General features: G+C 36.5%; 2 protein-coding genes across 3 annotated transcripts in view; one reads left to right on the forward strand and one right to left on the reverse strand.

Moving 5' to 3' along the window:
• Positions 1-4,945: 4,945 nt before the first annotated feature.
• On the reverse strand, positions 4,946-6,529 carry Rag2 (recombination activating gene 2). Its single transcript, XM_013019612.1, has one exon. The coding sequence runs from the start codon at positions 6,527-6,529 to the stop codon at positions 4,946-4,948; it is 1,584 nt and encodes a 527-aa protein (XP_012875066.1).
• A 432-nt stretch (positions 6,530-6,961) lies between these two features.
• The window catches only part of LOC105988090 (chromosome unknown open reading frame, human C11orf74), a 65,631-nt gene continuing 57,059 nt past the window's right edge, over positions 6,962-15,533 (forward strand). The window contains exon 1 of one of the 2 annotated variants that reach the window (XM_013019597.1): positions 6,962-7,087. The gene's annotated coding sequence lies outside the window, so the exon portion shown is untranslated. Of the gene's footprint in view, positions 7,088-7,277; positions 7,335-15,533 lie in introns of those variants that run through there. The other variant, XM_013019598.1, reaches the window with a different exon arrangement.

A 15,533-nucleotide genomic window follows, 5' to 3' on the forward strand; every position in this document is an offset into this window, starting at 1 on the left:
AAAAGGCATATGATTATACTTTTCCTCCTTATTCAAGTTAATTGAATACATGTTTGTTAGAGTGATGTTTGGAGACAGGATGAAGAATTACTTCTCTTAGAAGTGACTGTGCCATGTTAGATTCTTCTTGACAGAATTAGGTTTGGGAAAAGATGGTGTCTTTCATGGTAAATTCCAAGTCAAACAGCAATTTCCATACTAGTGTGAAGTCTGATAGCGTATAAGTAGTTTGGAATTCTTGTCACTGGGGATTATAATGGCTGTCTGTTCTTTCTAAATTTACCATGATAACTATTCTATATCATCTGCTTCCTTTCAAGTAGAAAAATAATAAATTTAACTCAGGACCTAATTTCCTTCTGTAAGTTTTGCTGTACTTTTGTTTTCTGAGTTCCAAGGTATTATGATTGATCAAAGTATTACTTAGAACAATGAATTTATCTTGACAGTCCATCATGCATTTATCAGAGTCATAAAAATCGCAAGACAACCTCAGAAGTGGCTTCCTTTCTGTCTATATATAATGAACATAATTCAATCCAATGAACATTTATTGAACAATTATAATGAACCTCAAATTATGCTTTCTGTTGGGCATATACAATTAAGAAAGAAACTGTGGTTTCTTTATAGAATCCCACTGCCAGAAAAGACAGATAGATAAATAATTGCCATGTAAGTTGATCGACACTATAAAGAGAGAGAGTTTGGGTGAAAAGGTGAGTGTTAGAATCTTTTAGGCTAAAGTCTTCCTGGAGAACATCATTATTGAATAAAGCTTGAAATGGATGATAGGGGAAGGATTTTTCCATTTGGAGGATATGCAGCATTGATGGGGATCAGGTATAGAGTATAGGAAAGGGGAAGGATGGCTCTGCAGACTCATGCCATGCTATAATAAAGCATTTGGATTTTAACCCAAAGAAAATGAAGACTTTTTTAGGTACTGAGCTTTGAACTCAGGCCCTGAACTTTTTTTGCTCAAGGCTAGTTCTCTGCCATTTTAGCAACAACTCTACTTCTTTCTAAATTTGATTTTATTGCAAAGGTGATGTACAGAGAGGTTACAGTTACAGAAGTAAGGTAATGAGTACATTTCTTTTCAGTGTTACCTCTTTCCTTATTTTCTCCTGCTTTCCCTCCCCCTGACTTTCCTTCCCCCAAGTTGTAAAGTTCATTTCCTGCATAGTGTCTAGTGAGTATCACTGTTGTATTGGCTCATCATTTGCCACACTGTTATGTAACAAGACTTAGTAAGAGATTATACTAGAGTTGTTTAGAGAAACACAAAATAGACTGTTTAAAATTGTGAGTGGACTTAGATTTGGTCACATACACACAGCATTGACTAGAGAGTAACCAGGGCTAGGATGTAAAAAATAAAACAAAACAAAACAAAAACCCCACACAAACTGGTAGCTGTTTAGTTCAAGAAGCTGGACACCTGAGAACATGAGAGAACACCATCTGCTCCACAGGAAAATGCCTCATGTTTGACCTTGGACACAGGCTGCCTAATAGGCCTCTCTTACATTCTCAGCTTTTTTTTTTTTTATGGTGAATTGGTGATAAGAGTCGCTCAGACTTCCCTCCGGGGAAGACTTCAAATTGTGATACTCAGATTTCAGCCTCGGGTGTGACTGACCAACACCCAATAAAAACATCAGATTTCAAAGTTTTGGCTGATGGTTGTATTTTCAGAAAAGTCAGAGGTGTAGGAGGATGGAGGAAGTTGGGGTACCAGTTGAGAGCTGCTTAACATAGTGTAAGCGAAAGGTAGTAAGGGAAACATAGAGAATGGGTAGCTTTTCTTAGTTCAACATAGTTACACTGGTACTGGTTATTACTACTTCAAAGTAAATAGCTCTACCTCTCTGGGGTGGTTAGATATACTCTGCGTTGTAGCTGCTGCTGGCTAAATGCATGCATCCATTTCTCCTTTTTGGGCATACAATTAAGCTCCATTCCAACTTACCCTCTCAATGGTGAGGAGTCAGCTCAAACTCTGGTGATGAGAATTTGCCAATGGTGAATCATTTTCAGATTGTAATATTTGGTTGGGCATACTTTCTCCATGTTTTGTTTTTCTTATCATTGTCTCTGAACTCTTGAGGACATATGATGATAAAGATAGAAGACTTACTGAACAGAAAAAGCCTGACAAGCCTGAAATAGATTTTGGAAGAAAGCCACTCAGGAGAATAACTTGATATTTGCATAGGCAAGAAATACAATTTAATTGTGCAAATTCATTGGATTATTTTGGACTGTTTTGGTTTATTGCTTATTATGCTAAGACTTATTTTTCTACTTTCACCTATGCAGTCAGTCAGAGGTTAATTGGTTTCATCTTTAGTTTACTCTCTCTCTCTCAGTAGATACTGTAGAGTCAATAACAAACTAATAATATTTCATGGTGGAATTGAGTCTACATGAGGAAAAACATAAGCAATAAATAATTATTATAAAATAAATTTTATTTGCTCACCCTCAATGGAAGGTAGATGAAATTCATTCAAGCATTTGGTTCAATGGAGTCCAACAATGTGCCAGGCATTAAGTATCTAGAAATTACAAGGACTTTCTTCTAGTCCTGGGAGAACTTATAGCTGGTTGGAAAAGTCAGATATTCACCATAGTTACCAACCGGTATTTTGTTGGTTTAGACACAGCGGCAGAAGTCATTACAAGGCAACATGGGCAGTGACAGTGCTTATATTAAATAGGTGGGTTTGCACGGCCTGAAGCTTTGAATGCTAGAATCTTGGAAGACAACACGAGACTCGTTTTCTTTCTAGTTCTTCCTTTTATTCTAACTTTTCATTTCAGAAGTTTATGTTTCATGGGGGGACAGAAAACTTCTGAAGCCATTAGTGTTATACTTTGAAGAATATCTAATAATTGCTGATGGATTATCCCTTCAGTTATTCATCCTTCATTCATTCTCTATTTATTTTGTGGCTTACATGACTAAGAACTGTTTCCGTGATGACATAAAAGAATTCTGTAGGGAAAGTTAGAGGGAAAGATGGAATGCGCAGACATTGGGAGTTTCAGTAAAAGGAGTCTTTGTGCCCTTTGCTGCAGAATTTAGGAGGACATTAGACACCTCAAGTAAGTTTACAGGAGTCAGGAACAAGGGCGATGTGTATCTTATTTCCATGGCAGAATTCCGGGAGACAGGGATGAACTAATAGTGACATCTGTTTAACTGAATAACAGTGAGATTTGCTTTTTGCTTTTTGTTTTTATTTTATTTACTTATTTTTAGTGACAATCAGGAGGTATCTGAGAAAAGTAGTATGGAAATAGACAACATCTAGATGATTGGAAGGAAGGCATGCTGATTAGCGTGGGGAGGAAGGGACAGAATTATTTATGTTCATGTGAACTCACCAGGGGTCTGGAAGCAGTGAAAAGAGGGAGGGAGAGAGAGAAAGAGAGAGAAAGAGAGAGAGAGAGAGAGAGAGAGAGAGAGAGAGAGAGAGAGAGACTTAGTGAAGTCTGATGGTTAATACATCTTCAAAGACTGATAACAGCGAGGCAGGCAGAAATGCAGACATTATAGCAGAAAGTAGTATGGAAGTATGATGGCACAATGTATATGATGTTTTCTAGAAGTCATAGAAGAGTCATTCTGAAAATATTCAAACTTCACCTTTATTTGGGTAATTATAAATGGTAATAATCTGAACAAATCCATACAAATAGAAGACATGTTTTACATTTTATTATTTTACACACATAATAGACATAAAAGTCCATACATCCACTTTCCCCAAAGAAATATTTATCAAGCAACATTATCAAAAGAGAATACAATTTTGTTCATCAAAGTTAATTCCAGTATCAGGAGTTTATCTCCAGGGTGGAGTTCAATTTATTAATATTACCTTACTTTTAGCTGAGTGAGCTTCTATAGCTAAACATAAGGAAGTATTCCAAAAATACTTCAGGAGGCAGGATGTTTGTTTCTAAATTTGTCTAGTAATCAAATGATGACTTGTAGCTTCAGTATTTTCTTTAAACTTGATCCAGCAAGTATCTAGTTGAATCTTGGCAGGTTCACTGATTTTATAATATTTAGCAATAACAAACTCTACATGTTAACAGAAAAATACCCATTCATATACATTTCTCCCCAACTTCAACCTCCTGCTTGCTAAATTTGAAAACTATTATTTTGGCAAATAACGTAATTCTTTTCCATTAAGTTTATTTGGTGCTAATTTCTCAGCATAAGCTCATTTCCCTATTTTTCTAGAATTCTATATTGCAATGATTTCTGTTGTCTTATGAATACTCACTCACATGATTAACACATCATCAGGGTATCATGTCATAGAAAGAGGGGAGTTTTGAAGGAAATACATGATGCATTAAATTAAATGGGACTAAATTTAATGTCTAGTCTTCCATCATGTTAGAGGAAATCATACATACATATGTATAATTATATATATGTATATATATGTATAATTTGTTCTTTTCATATGGGTCTAAGCCATGAGATTGCCAAAAGTTATAAAACCACTAGGGTGAGATATATACAGTTAATCATTTTTAATTTTCAGCCAAACTGCTATGTTGAGCAAAACAATTTGACTTCTTTGTGTATTAGTTTTTTTGTGTGCTAAATTTGCATTACCTATTCTACAGGTTCTTACCAAAATTGCTATAATGGCTACACATGCACTTTAATTATTATTACATCTTTCCTGAGTGAAAAACAATCAGATAAAAATTCTCCTTTAAGACTTCTCTGAGTAAAATACTTAAAAAATGTATCTGACAGTAGTTAGCTTGCATTAAAACACTAGCACTTAATTCACATACCCAAAATAAGAAGTTTAAATAAAAATCAGAGTTTCATTTTATTATTGTTATGATTTTCAAAAATAGGCCTAAAACAATTAAGTTTGAATATGAAAGGTTTTTTGCAAAACTAATCAAACAACCTCCTAAGGAAGGATTTCTTGGCAGGAGTCAAGAGTTTCCCAGATCCTTTCTTGCGGTGAGCTTTCATTGGAGGCCGTTTTAAGGGTAAGACTCGTTTGGGAGTTTGTAATGCTCTTGCTATCTCCACATGCTCATTGCAATAATACTTGTTGCTTCCTTCTGACAAGTTTATGAGTGTGTGTTCTGCCAGATCCATGCACTGGGCGTGGACCCAGTGTCCATCTCCGTGAGAACAATAGATCATGGCAGGCTTGTTGAGCTCAGTTGAATAAAATGGTACCCATGTGTTGATATCTACATCACAAGTAGGGCAGCACGTTATCCAGTAGCCTGTCACAGATTCATCTTCTTCGTCCTCTTCATTATAGGTGTCAAATTCATCATCGCCATCAAAATTATTTGCTTCTGCACTGAAACAAAATTCTTCTGAATCCTCAAAGGGAGTAGAGTCCCCTGGATCTTCTGTTGAAGTCTGACTGTTTGTGAGTATTTTCTGATCTTCATTCACAACATCTTCAGAGCACTTCAACATATAGAAATAGAAAGCATCTGAAGTAACCTGTTTATTATCTCCTGGGATGCCAAGGAAAATAGTTCCATTTCCCATGTTACTTCCAAACCATATCTTGCTATGCTTAATGTCTGGTGTCCAATCGGGAGTTTCCATCTCATGAATTTCTATCTTGTTGTCCTCTAAAGAGACAATGTTGCAGACCATTCTTTTTTGATTTTCAAGCTGATAGCCACCAATAATAACAAACTCATCACTGTTTGTTTGAGTTAGTATTGCACTGGAGACAGAGATTCCTCCAGGTAAGACTGTGCAATTCACAGCTGGGCTACCCAAAGGAAGGTCAACCTTTATTCTGTATAGGTTGGCAGGCCGACTATTAGTAGCAAGGGAATGTCCTCCTAAAATATAAACAGTATCATTTCTGGCAAGAGAGACATGGAAAGATAGTCCATCCTGAAGTTCAGGGAGAATATATGATGTAGTACACCCAAATTCAAAATCCACCAAGAAAACATAAGGCAGACAATCAGCTACACTGTTCCATTTTTCTGTGGTTCTTTGAGTAAAAGGTATATATGACCTCCCTCCAAAGAGAACACCCATGCTTTTCCCTCGACTATACACCACATCAATGGAATGGCCATATCTGGCTTCAGGAACATCTCCTACTAAGTCTTTCTCTGTGCACTGGAAAGTCACTTTTTTGTTGTTCCTGCAAATAAGAGACATACTGTAAAACTTATCTGAAAGTTCATTGTTTGGTGTTTTTCCTCCATGAATGATATATTGATACTTTTCAGAGTCAAGGCCACTTTTAAATGAACAGATGGCTGGGTACCGAAGAGGAGGTAGGTAGCAGGAATCTTTGGAGAAAACAGCAGGTTTCAGTTTGAGACAGTTATGTTTTACATCAAAGTGGAAAACTCCCGTGGGGCAGGACCTCTTTGGCCAACCTTTTTGGCCAAAGAAAAAAACTTGCCCATCAAAATTCATCAGTGAGAAGCCTGGTTGAATTAAGGCTATGTTATTGCTGACTGTTACCATTTGCAGTGACATCTTTTCCGACTGAGAGCAGATCTTCTAGCTGAAAGAATTACAAATTACATGATTTAGAATATTTCTTTATGTAAATCACTATGCTTAAAGACTCTCATTTTTTTTTTTAATCTTGAGCATTTGTGGAGCATGTGGTCAAATTATATTTTATGCATGTATAGCAATACTACAATGAAATCTTACTATACAATTAATATATGCTTAAACTAACAACAAACAAGCAAGCAAACAAAAAGAGTAAGTTCAGGCAGTTGGCCAAGCAATAAGCAGCAGAACCTTCCCACTGGACACAATCTGAACAGCCGGGACGTGTTTTCCAGCCGTACCGTCTTTCCTTTAGACTTCTGGGAGTTGTAGTCCAGTTTTCCTAGAGCGTCCTCACAGGTCGGCCAAAAGAACTACATTTCCCAGGAATCCGTTCTCGGCGGGAAGTGCATCTAGGATAATTTGCCTTTGTTGCTCTTGGAGATGAGACTTCTAGGGTGTCTGTCTGAATGAGGGCGCCAAAAGTGTGAAGTGACTAGATGGGAGCCGAAACAGACAACTAGGGAGTAGGAGGTGAGAGCTGGCTGACACAGACCCAAGGTTGGGGTAGGGACAGGCTTCAGCGGCCGGAAGGATTCCTGGCAAGGCCTGGAATGGCCAGATCCTCCTGGGATGACTCTCAAACAGGTGCGCCGGTAGTAGTGGACCTAAGTGTGCAGTTGCCTGGCAACCGCGGTCGGAAGGACGTCAGGGCTCGGAATGCCTGTGCGGATGGCTGCGTGGACTTTGTAGATCCATTCAATTGCACCCTTGAAGATCCGTGGGTTGCTGGGCGATGGGGGTGGGGTGGGAGTGGGGACGGGGCGTAACTAAGGAGGGGGTGAAGTTACCACAGCAGTGACCGACTAAAGCAAAAGTTCTGTGAATTGCCTGATAATGTCACCACTCCTGTATTTAGTAATGATGGAGATACAGTAACTTTAGACGTTTGCAACTGCTGGTGTAAAGCCTCTCTCCCGTCCCCTTTTTATTCCTTAGCTGCTTTTCGTGCTGTTTTTAGGAAGCACAGACGTTCTTTCTCTCCCCGCCTAGGAGAATAGTTATTTCAGATCTCTTTCCAGCCCAAATATTCGAGGTAATTCTTTAACGATTTTGTACTAATCAGGACCTAAGCAAGAGGTTCCGGATATTCAGCGTTTTAAATGAGTTAAACAGTTATTTACCAGATAATGTAAGCGTGCTAGATTTTTATTGTTACCTTAGTGAGATTCAAAATAGGGCGGTTCCCCATTTACAGAATGACGTTTTAGGCACTAACGTTAGAAGAAACAAGACAAATACATTGACTCCCCCCCCTTTTTTGGTGCCAGTATTGGGGCTTGAATTCAGGAGCCTAGGCACTGTCTCTTAGCTTTGTCACTTAAGACTAGTTCTCTACCACTGGAGGGACAGCTCCACTTACGGCTTTTTGCTGCTTAAGTGGAAATAAGACTCTCATGAACGCTTCTGCTTGGGCTGGCTTAAAAGTGGGATCTTAGATCTCAGCCTCCTGAGTAGCAGATTTATTGACTTTTAAAAGAGTAAATTGTTAATCTACTTAAAGACACAGTAGAGTGGCAGCTAAGAGTATGGACTCTTAGTGCTGTATGGTTAGATTAAAGCCTGGCACTGTCCCTTAGTAGGTACATGCCTTTAAGCAAGCTATTTAATATGTCTGTGCTCCAGTTTCCTTATCATTAAAAGCAGATAAATTTATTTATATCTTGCGTTGATGTCAATTATGAAAACACTTAGAACACATGATAAATCATAGTTATTAGGATTGTCCTTAAATTTATCAAAAGCAAGATTATTAGTGTATAATTATCTACTAGTAATGAGAGCAGATATTTATAATGAATGTTGGAGATGGTTGGGAGGGCTTTAGGACATTGGATTCTGGACCATGAATACAGAATATTTTAAAATTCAGAATTATATATACACACAATCACACATTTATGCATGCATATTTTATATATTTACATACTTGTTTATAATATATTTCATATACAGAATGGAGATAATATTAGTGCTTAGTTATTTGATTATTTGAAAAAATTAGTGAGATGACACAGGTAAGTCACATTTTATGTGTCTGACATGTAATAAGTAGTCAACAAATGTTAGTTGATATTATAATTTATTTTTACTCCCCCATGTAAACTTTCCTGGGACCATGTAGAGTCTTGCCACTCTAATAAGATGTTTTATTTGAAGCACTTCTGTAGATTATGTGTCACCTATCTCCAAACATTATCTTGTGCTTTTAATTTTTTGTGTAGTAGGGAGAATCTTTAAAGTATGATCTTTCAGTAATCCACTGTGAGTTATTAATGAAATGAGGAAGAAATGGTGCTTCAGAATGACTTTTAGCAAAGTTGTGTTAGCAAGCCTCTCTTCTCCGATCACAGTGGGGTGTAGTTCAATAATTTGCCTTGCTCATAAAATAACCTGGGCAAATGTCCTATGGGATGTCCAAATATGCAATAGATAAGACAATTAAGACAATCTTATCTATAGGAAGTAGAAGAAAATATCTTTGACCTTCACTTCAGTCAATAACAGCCATAGATTAGTACATTCATGACAAGGAGTGATTGTTCTAAGAGAGTTTTCCCATTTTGGGTAGAGAGAACACCCAAGACAAAGCTTGTTTATTTCACATGAAAACTGATGCTGGGATATAAAGAAAGCCATGGAGGGATAGTAGCTTCTAGATTGAAAGAAATGTTCAAAAGTGATTACTTTTAAAAAACAAATTTAGAAAATGTTGTCACTGTAGCCTGTCAGCTTCATCTTGAGATTTTCAGAGGTTTTGACTTCACAAACTAAGTCAGGATTATTGTGGAATAAATAGAGACATTTTCTTGGGCAAGATGTAGGGAACATCTTTGTTCAGATTGTTAAAAACGGGTAAAATTTATTCCTGTGAATACTTACCTCTTATAATAGTCAAGTATTTCTGTATTTGATTTGTAGATTAGCCATTTTAACCTGATGACTTCTGTATTTAAAGAATAAACAAAACATTTAAAATATTTTTGACTTTTTTGTCACACTGACTTACTTTTTGAAAATTTGGTGAGTTGGTTTTGACTTCACTGGAGTAGACTATTGTACATCTCCTATGGTTTTCATATGATCATATTAGTCTTAGTTTTAAAAAACTTTTTAAAAGTTTTTTTTTTCTACCAGATCCAAAATAACCTACTGAAGGAGTTTTCTTTAAATAGACTAGACGAAAACAGGCAGATTTTTAAAAAAGAGCCACAATTATTTAATGAAGGAAAATTTCAAAGTCAACACATTAAAGAATCTTTTTTTAAAGGCAAAAAATACAGGAACCATACACTTATACAATTTTTCCAGCTCCATGATGGCATTTCTCAGCAGGGAGATTTTCATTTATTCACTTTGAAGCAGGGCATAGTTGAGTATCAAAAGAGGACTAATGGTATGCGGTCCGGGTTTGTAGTTTCCTGAGTGTGAACTGACTTATTTTTCTTTCCAAAGAAAGCTAGTGTACTCTGAAGCATGACATCTTAATGACTAGTGCTGCGCAGGGTTCCTGATTTCTCCAAAATAACAAGTAAACGCATGTAACTCCAGCCACTTAGTGTGCAAATTAACACTCTTTTTAACCACGGTGGAGGCATACATTATTAGGGTTTTGCTGGCAGTAAAACCAGGAGTTAAGGGTTTCTTATTCTTGTGTCAGAGAAGAATTTGTGTGCTAAGGTGAATAATAATGCTTTGGCAGCATAGAAATTAATTATTATCACAGCCTGAGAACAGGAAGGCCCATTTCCCAAATTCTGCATCACCCAGTCACCATCTGAATACCTCATTGATCTGTAATTAACACACTGCTGAAGTGTGGCATGGTTATTCCCTTAAAGTTTGCAGACATAGGTTCCCATTTTTTTAGCTTTGGTAAAAATGAAGGTATATTGGACCTACCTGAAGGCCAGAGGGGCTGTTCACCCTTCTCTGAATCTTTGCCGCTAAGCCAGGTACTAAAATCAGCACTTGGGGGAAGAGTCACTGACTGCCTACGATGAGTGGCAAGCCGAAGCTGGTGCTTCAAGAGTTGAGTATATGCCTGCAGATGTTCTAATAAACACTCATCTAAGGGGAGTAACTGACTGTGACCTTCTTCTTCTTTTTTCTCTTTGATGATTGAGGGAGATATCTAGCAAGGTTTACCTTCAAGATTTAACCCTTTTGTTACTAACAATAAGGGAAGCACAAGTCACGACTGGCTTCCAAAACAGAAACAGAGTTTACAGAATTTGATGTGTTAAAGTTAAAAACTTTTTTTTTTTGATGCTGGTCCTGCCAATTGAACTCAGGGCCTGGGCACTGTCCCTGAGCTCTTTTGCTGAAGTTAATGCTCTTCCACTTGAGCCACAGCTCCACTTCCATCTTTATGATGTTTAATTGGAGATCAGAGTCTCACAGACTTTCCTGCCTGAGTTGGCTTTGAACTGTGATCCTCAATTCTCAGCCTCCTGAGTAGCTAGGATTACAAGCATGAGACACTGGTGCCCAGTTAAAAGCATTTTAGAAAAAAACCAGAAGAAATTGAATGTAATTATTCTGGCTTAAATAAATACTGCTGTGAGTGAAAAGGGAAATGATTTTTTTTTTTTTCTGAAACAGACCAGAATTGCTTTTCTATGGTCTCATATTCTTTTTTTTTTTCAGTCAGTCATGGGCTTGAACTCTGGCCCTAGGCGCTGTCCCTCAGCTCTTCAGCTAAAGACTAGCGCTCTACCACTTGAGCCACAGCACCACTTCTGGATTTTTCTGCTTATGTGGTGCTGAGGACTTGAACCCAGGGCCTCATGCATGCAAGGCAAGCACTCTACCACTGAGCCACCTTCCCAGCCCAGTCTCATATTCTTTAATGCAGACTCAGAGGAAGGAGTTCTAATTATTGGAAGGAGTTCTACTATTGGATAATATTGTACAGTGTAATGGTAATAAAAATAGAGTTTGAGAGTATTAACTAAAGAATGGTATATACACAAGAGAATTCTAACAAAAGACTTACAGAGTATAACATAGTGAATACCAGAAAGCTAGAACTTGAAGGATCTGGGACAAGGGTTTGAGGTCAAGAGGAGGAAGGTAGATCAATGAAGAGAAGGGTGGGAGAAGACAGTCATAATATTCATTGCATATATGTGAAAATGGCACTAGGAAAGTGAAAGGGATGTTGAAGTTGGGAGAGATAAGAGAATGATAAAAGGGGTGACGTTGATTATGATGCGTTGTATTCATAAACTGACATGTTGAATTGAAACCCCTTTGTTCAACTACTTAAAGATAATAAAAATAAAGAAAGTAAAATTACAAAATATAGTGTTTGGGCTAAGCTGACCTGTTTTTTTTTTTTTTTCTGCCAGATCTGCCATTTCTTCAGGTTGAGTCATTTTAACTCTCAAGCCTATTTCTCCATATATGAAATGAAATAATAGAAATAGACTATTTCTTAGCCTTTTGGCTGAGATGAAGTATAAAAATGTATCATTGTTGAGAAAAGAGTAAATAATGAAATAATATATGTAAGGCCTTCATCTTAGGAAGATGTCAGAAATTCACCATGGCCTTACTAACAAAACCACCTTTATAATTTTTAATAGTTGCATAGAATTCCACTAAGTGAATGTAACATTGACTTAGTCACCCACTTTTGTTTGTCATTTAGTCCATTATGACGTAGCTTTGCTGATAGTCTATGGTGATCAGAATTAGATAAATCTGGATTTGAGTTTTAGTACTGCCAGTTGAGTTAACCTAGCTTCACTTTTCTTTTCTGGAAAATGGAGATGATACCTGCCTTACTGTAAGGACTAAGATACAGAGTCTGGTATATATCCTGTACACATACTTTCTTGATAGTTCTTCGAAGTTCATCAAGAAATAACAGTTGTAGGCCACTCAGCCCATTGTTAAATCTCAAGGCAGAATCAAATCCTATTTGAACATATTGGTGATCTTTCTTTAAATAAGTAGCAGTGAACTAAAGAACACAAGTCAATATAATTACAGGATAAAATGCCTTTATTTTATAGGAGACATAATAATAGTATATGTTGGTATAGTAATTGGGAAAAAAGTTGAAAGACAGTTTCACACCCATATAATCCTAATGATGATGGTATTATAGATATATATGTGCATAAGCAGCTGCTTATTTTCTTGTTCTTTTTTTTTCAAAATTTTAAGATTAAGTTTTTTTAGGTTTGCCTTCTTTTGGTGCTGGTCCTGGGGCTTGAACTTGGAGCATGGGTGCTATTCCTGAGCTTTGTTTTTTTTTTTCTTTCTTAAGTCTAGCACTGTACTACTTGAACTTTTTTGGTGGTTAGTTGCAGGGAAGAGTTTCATGAACTTTTCTGCCTGGCTTGGCCTCAAACCACGATCATCAGTTCTCAGTCTCCTGAGTAGCTAGATTACAGACATGGACCACCAGGGCCTGGCTAGGATTGACTTCTTTTTAAATGGATGGGTAACTCAGTTGCTTGCTTGGTTCTCATAATTTGACATGTTGTCAAAAAAAGTATCATCTTTTTAAATAACTTCCATGATTCTTTTTTGTCTGCCAAAGAACATTTGGTTATTTATATAACCCATTAATGGTATTATGTCATGGTAATGATTTTCAAAAGAGTAATGGTTTTCTCAAAGAGTTGATACGTTTGATATCTCTAATCTATACTTAATAGAATGCATGGGTAGGTTATGATTTTCTCAAAGAGTTGATACATTTGTTATCTCTAATCTATACTTAATAGAATGCATGGGTAGGTTTAGGCAAGTGTTTTAGACTGGGGTAACTAACATCATAAAACAGGTAATTTTAGCACAAGAATGTGTTCCTTAATTGGTTAGCTGTTTCTGGAGGTGACTAGAGATTATATAGCAATCATTTTTTTAATCTCTGGTCTTTACATTCCTTGGTTTCAGTTACCTGTGGTTAACTGTGGTCTGAGAATATTAAATGGGAAATCCATAAATATATATATTGTAAGTTTTAATTTGCATGTGGTTTTTTAATAGCATGGTAGAATCTGTTTTCCATTCTGTCCAGGACTTGAATTGCTTTTTTCCAGTGTATTTGTGTTGTGTGAACTACCCACTTGTTAGTTGCTTATTTTGACCTTCAGATTGACTGTCTTTGGCCTTATTTTACTTAATAATGGCCCAAAGCACAAATGTTATGATATTGGCATTTCAAATACAACAAAGAGAAGCCATAAATGCTTCCGTTCATGACAAATCATCACAATAAGAGTGAGTACAGTAAAAGAAACTATTTTGAGAGATACAGAGACTACATTTATATAACTTTTATTTAGAAGTTCTATATTATTATTTTTATTGTTAACATTCTTATTGTGCCTAATTGCTAATTATACTTTATCATATGTATATCTGAATAGAAAACAAAAACTTACTATGTGTAGAATTTAGTACTTTTCATAAATTTAGGTATCCCCTCCCCTGCCAGATCAGATTATTAACTCATGTGTATTAAACATCCAGTTTGTGCAAAGTGGATGGAGAATTACATAAGGAAATCATAGGCACAAGCCTTGTCCTTAAGGAGCATAGTGTCCTTACGAACACTAGGTCAAAGCACCTTTGGATTTCTAGTGAATAGAGCTTGCAGTCACCTTTTCTTAAAAGTTCTTATAAGTTTATGAAGAAATTATAGTTATAGGTCACCTAGCCCGTTGTTGAACTTTGAAGCAGAATCAATTCCAAACTCCTACTGGAAGATACTGATTTTTTCCCCTTCTTTAAATAAATAATGATGAGATAAAGAATGCAAGTCAAACTAATTACAAAATAAAATATCTCATGGGAGAGATAAAAGACTTAGTGACCGAATATAGTAATTGGAGCAAAAGGGGAGTATAATTGGAAAAATGAGGACAGACTACTTCAAGCACATATAAGCCTTTATTTTCACATTCAGCCACAGGATAGAAAGTTAAATAACTTGCCAAGAGTAACACAGGCATTGATGTACATGTGAGCTGGGGAAGGGATGGAGAAGCACTGTTTTAGAGCTCTTGAATATGCTTTGAAAAACGCAATGTGCCCTTCAAGCATTTCTGTTCCCTTTTTGTAACTGGAGGAACAACTTAAACTGTACTTTTGCTTCCTGAAGTTAGAAGTGTTGAAATCAGATCAGCATCAGCGTCTCAGTGTTAGGAAAGGCACAGGTGATAATCAGTGACTATTTGTAAGGGAAGTAATATTAATAGTATTAGAAAGGGAGGTGTTTTGGCCTGTTGGATGGATGCCTTATTAGGAGCCACAACTGAAACTGGTGAAGAGAAAAGAGGAGGACAAAGGAAATGCAGAGGCGGAAGCAATCTATAGTTATTGTAATGGATTGTCAAGAGCAGAACATGACAAGTGACTTGTCATTTTTATTTACAGTAATTAAATATGGTCACCTGGCCAGAATGACTGGTGTTTTCCTATAAAAGTTTCATGTGCTCTGATTTAAGGTGGACTGTTTGCTTTAAAAGAAAGAGGAGAGAAATGTCAGGAGTTTTGCAAGGTTATGATAGAAAAAAAATCACTAAAATTTTTATTTTCAGAGAGATAGGGAGTTTTTATTCTTCACTTTCTTCCTTTCCAGAATAGAAATGATATTGGCAAAAGGAACTTTATTTATATGTATAGGTGTATGTTATGTTGTTTATATTGAAGGAAAATGACAGATACAATGCTGAGAAATTGGAAGCTTGGGAAGCATTGTATTATTTCTTAAAACCCACTTATTATTCCATAGCCATGTGAATTTAGAATTAAAAATACCCAAGGAGCACATCTCCGAAATCTTACTTCTTTTAAGAGAATGCCAAATGAAAAGGTCGATTTTATTTGCAAGATCTGGCATTTTGAAACACTTAGAAATGCATTCCTACAGGCCATGTTGATTTAGTTCAGTTGG

The sequence above is a fragment of the Dipodomys ordii genome, unplaced genomic scaffold, assembly GCF_000151885.1.
Source record: "Dipodomys ordii isolate 6190 unplaced genomic scaffold, Dord_2.0 Scaffold46, whole genome shotgun sequence".
NCBI lineage: Eukaryota > Metazoa > Chordata > Mammalia > Rodentia > Heteromyidae > Dipodomys > Dipodomys ordii.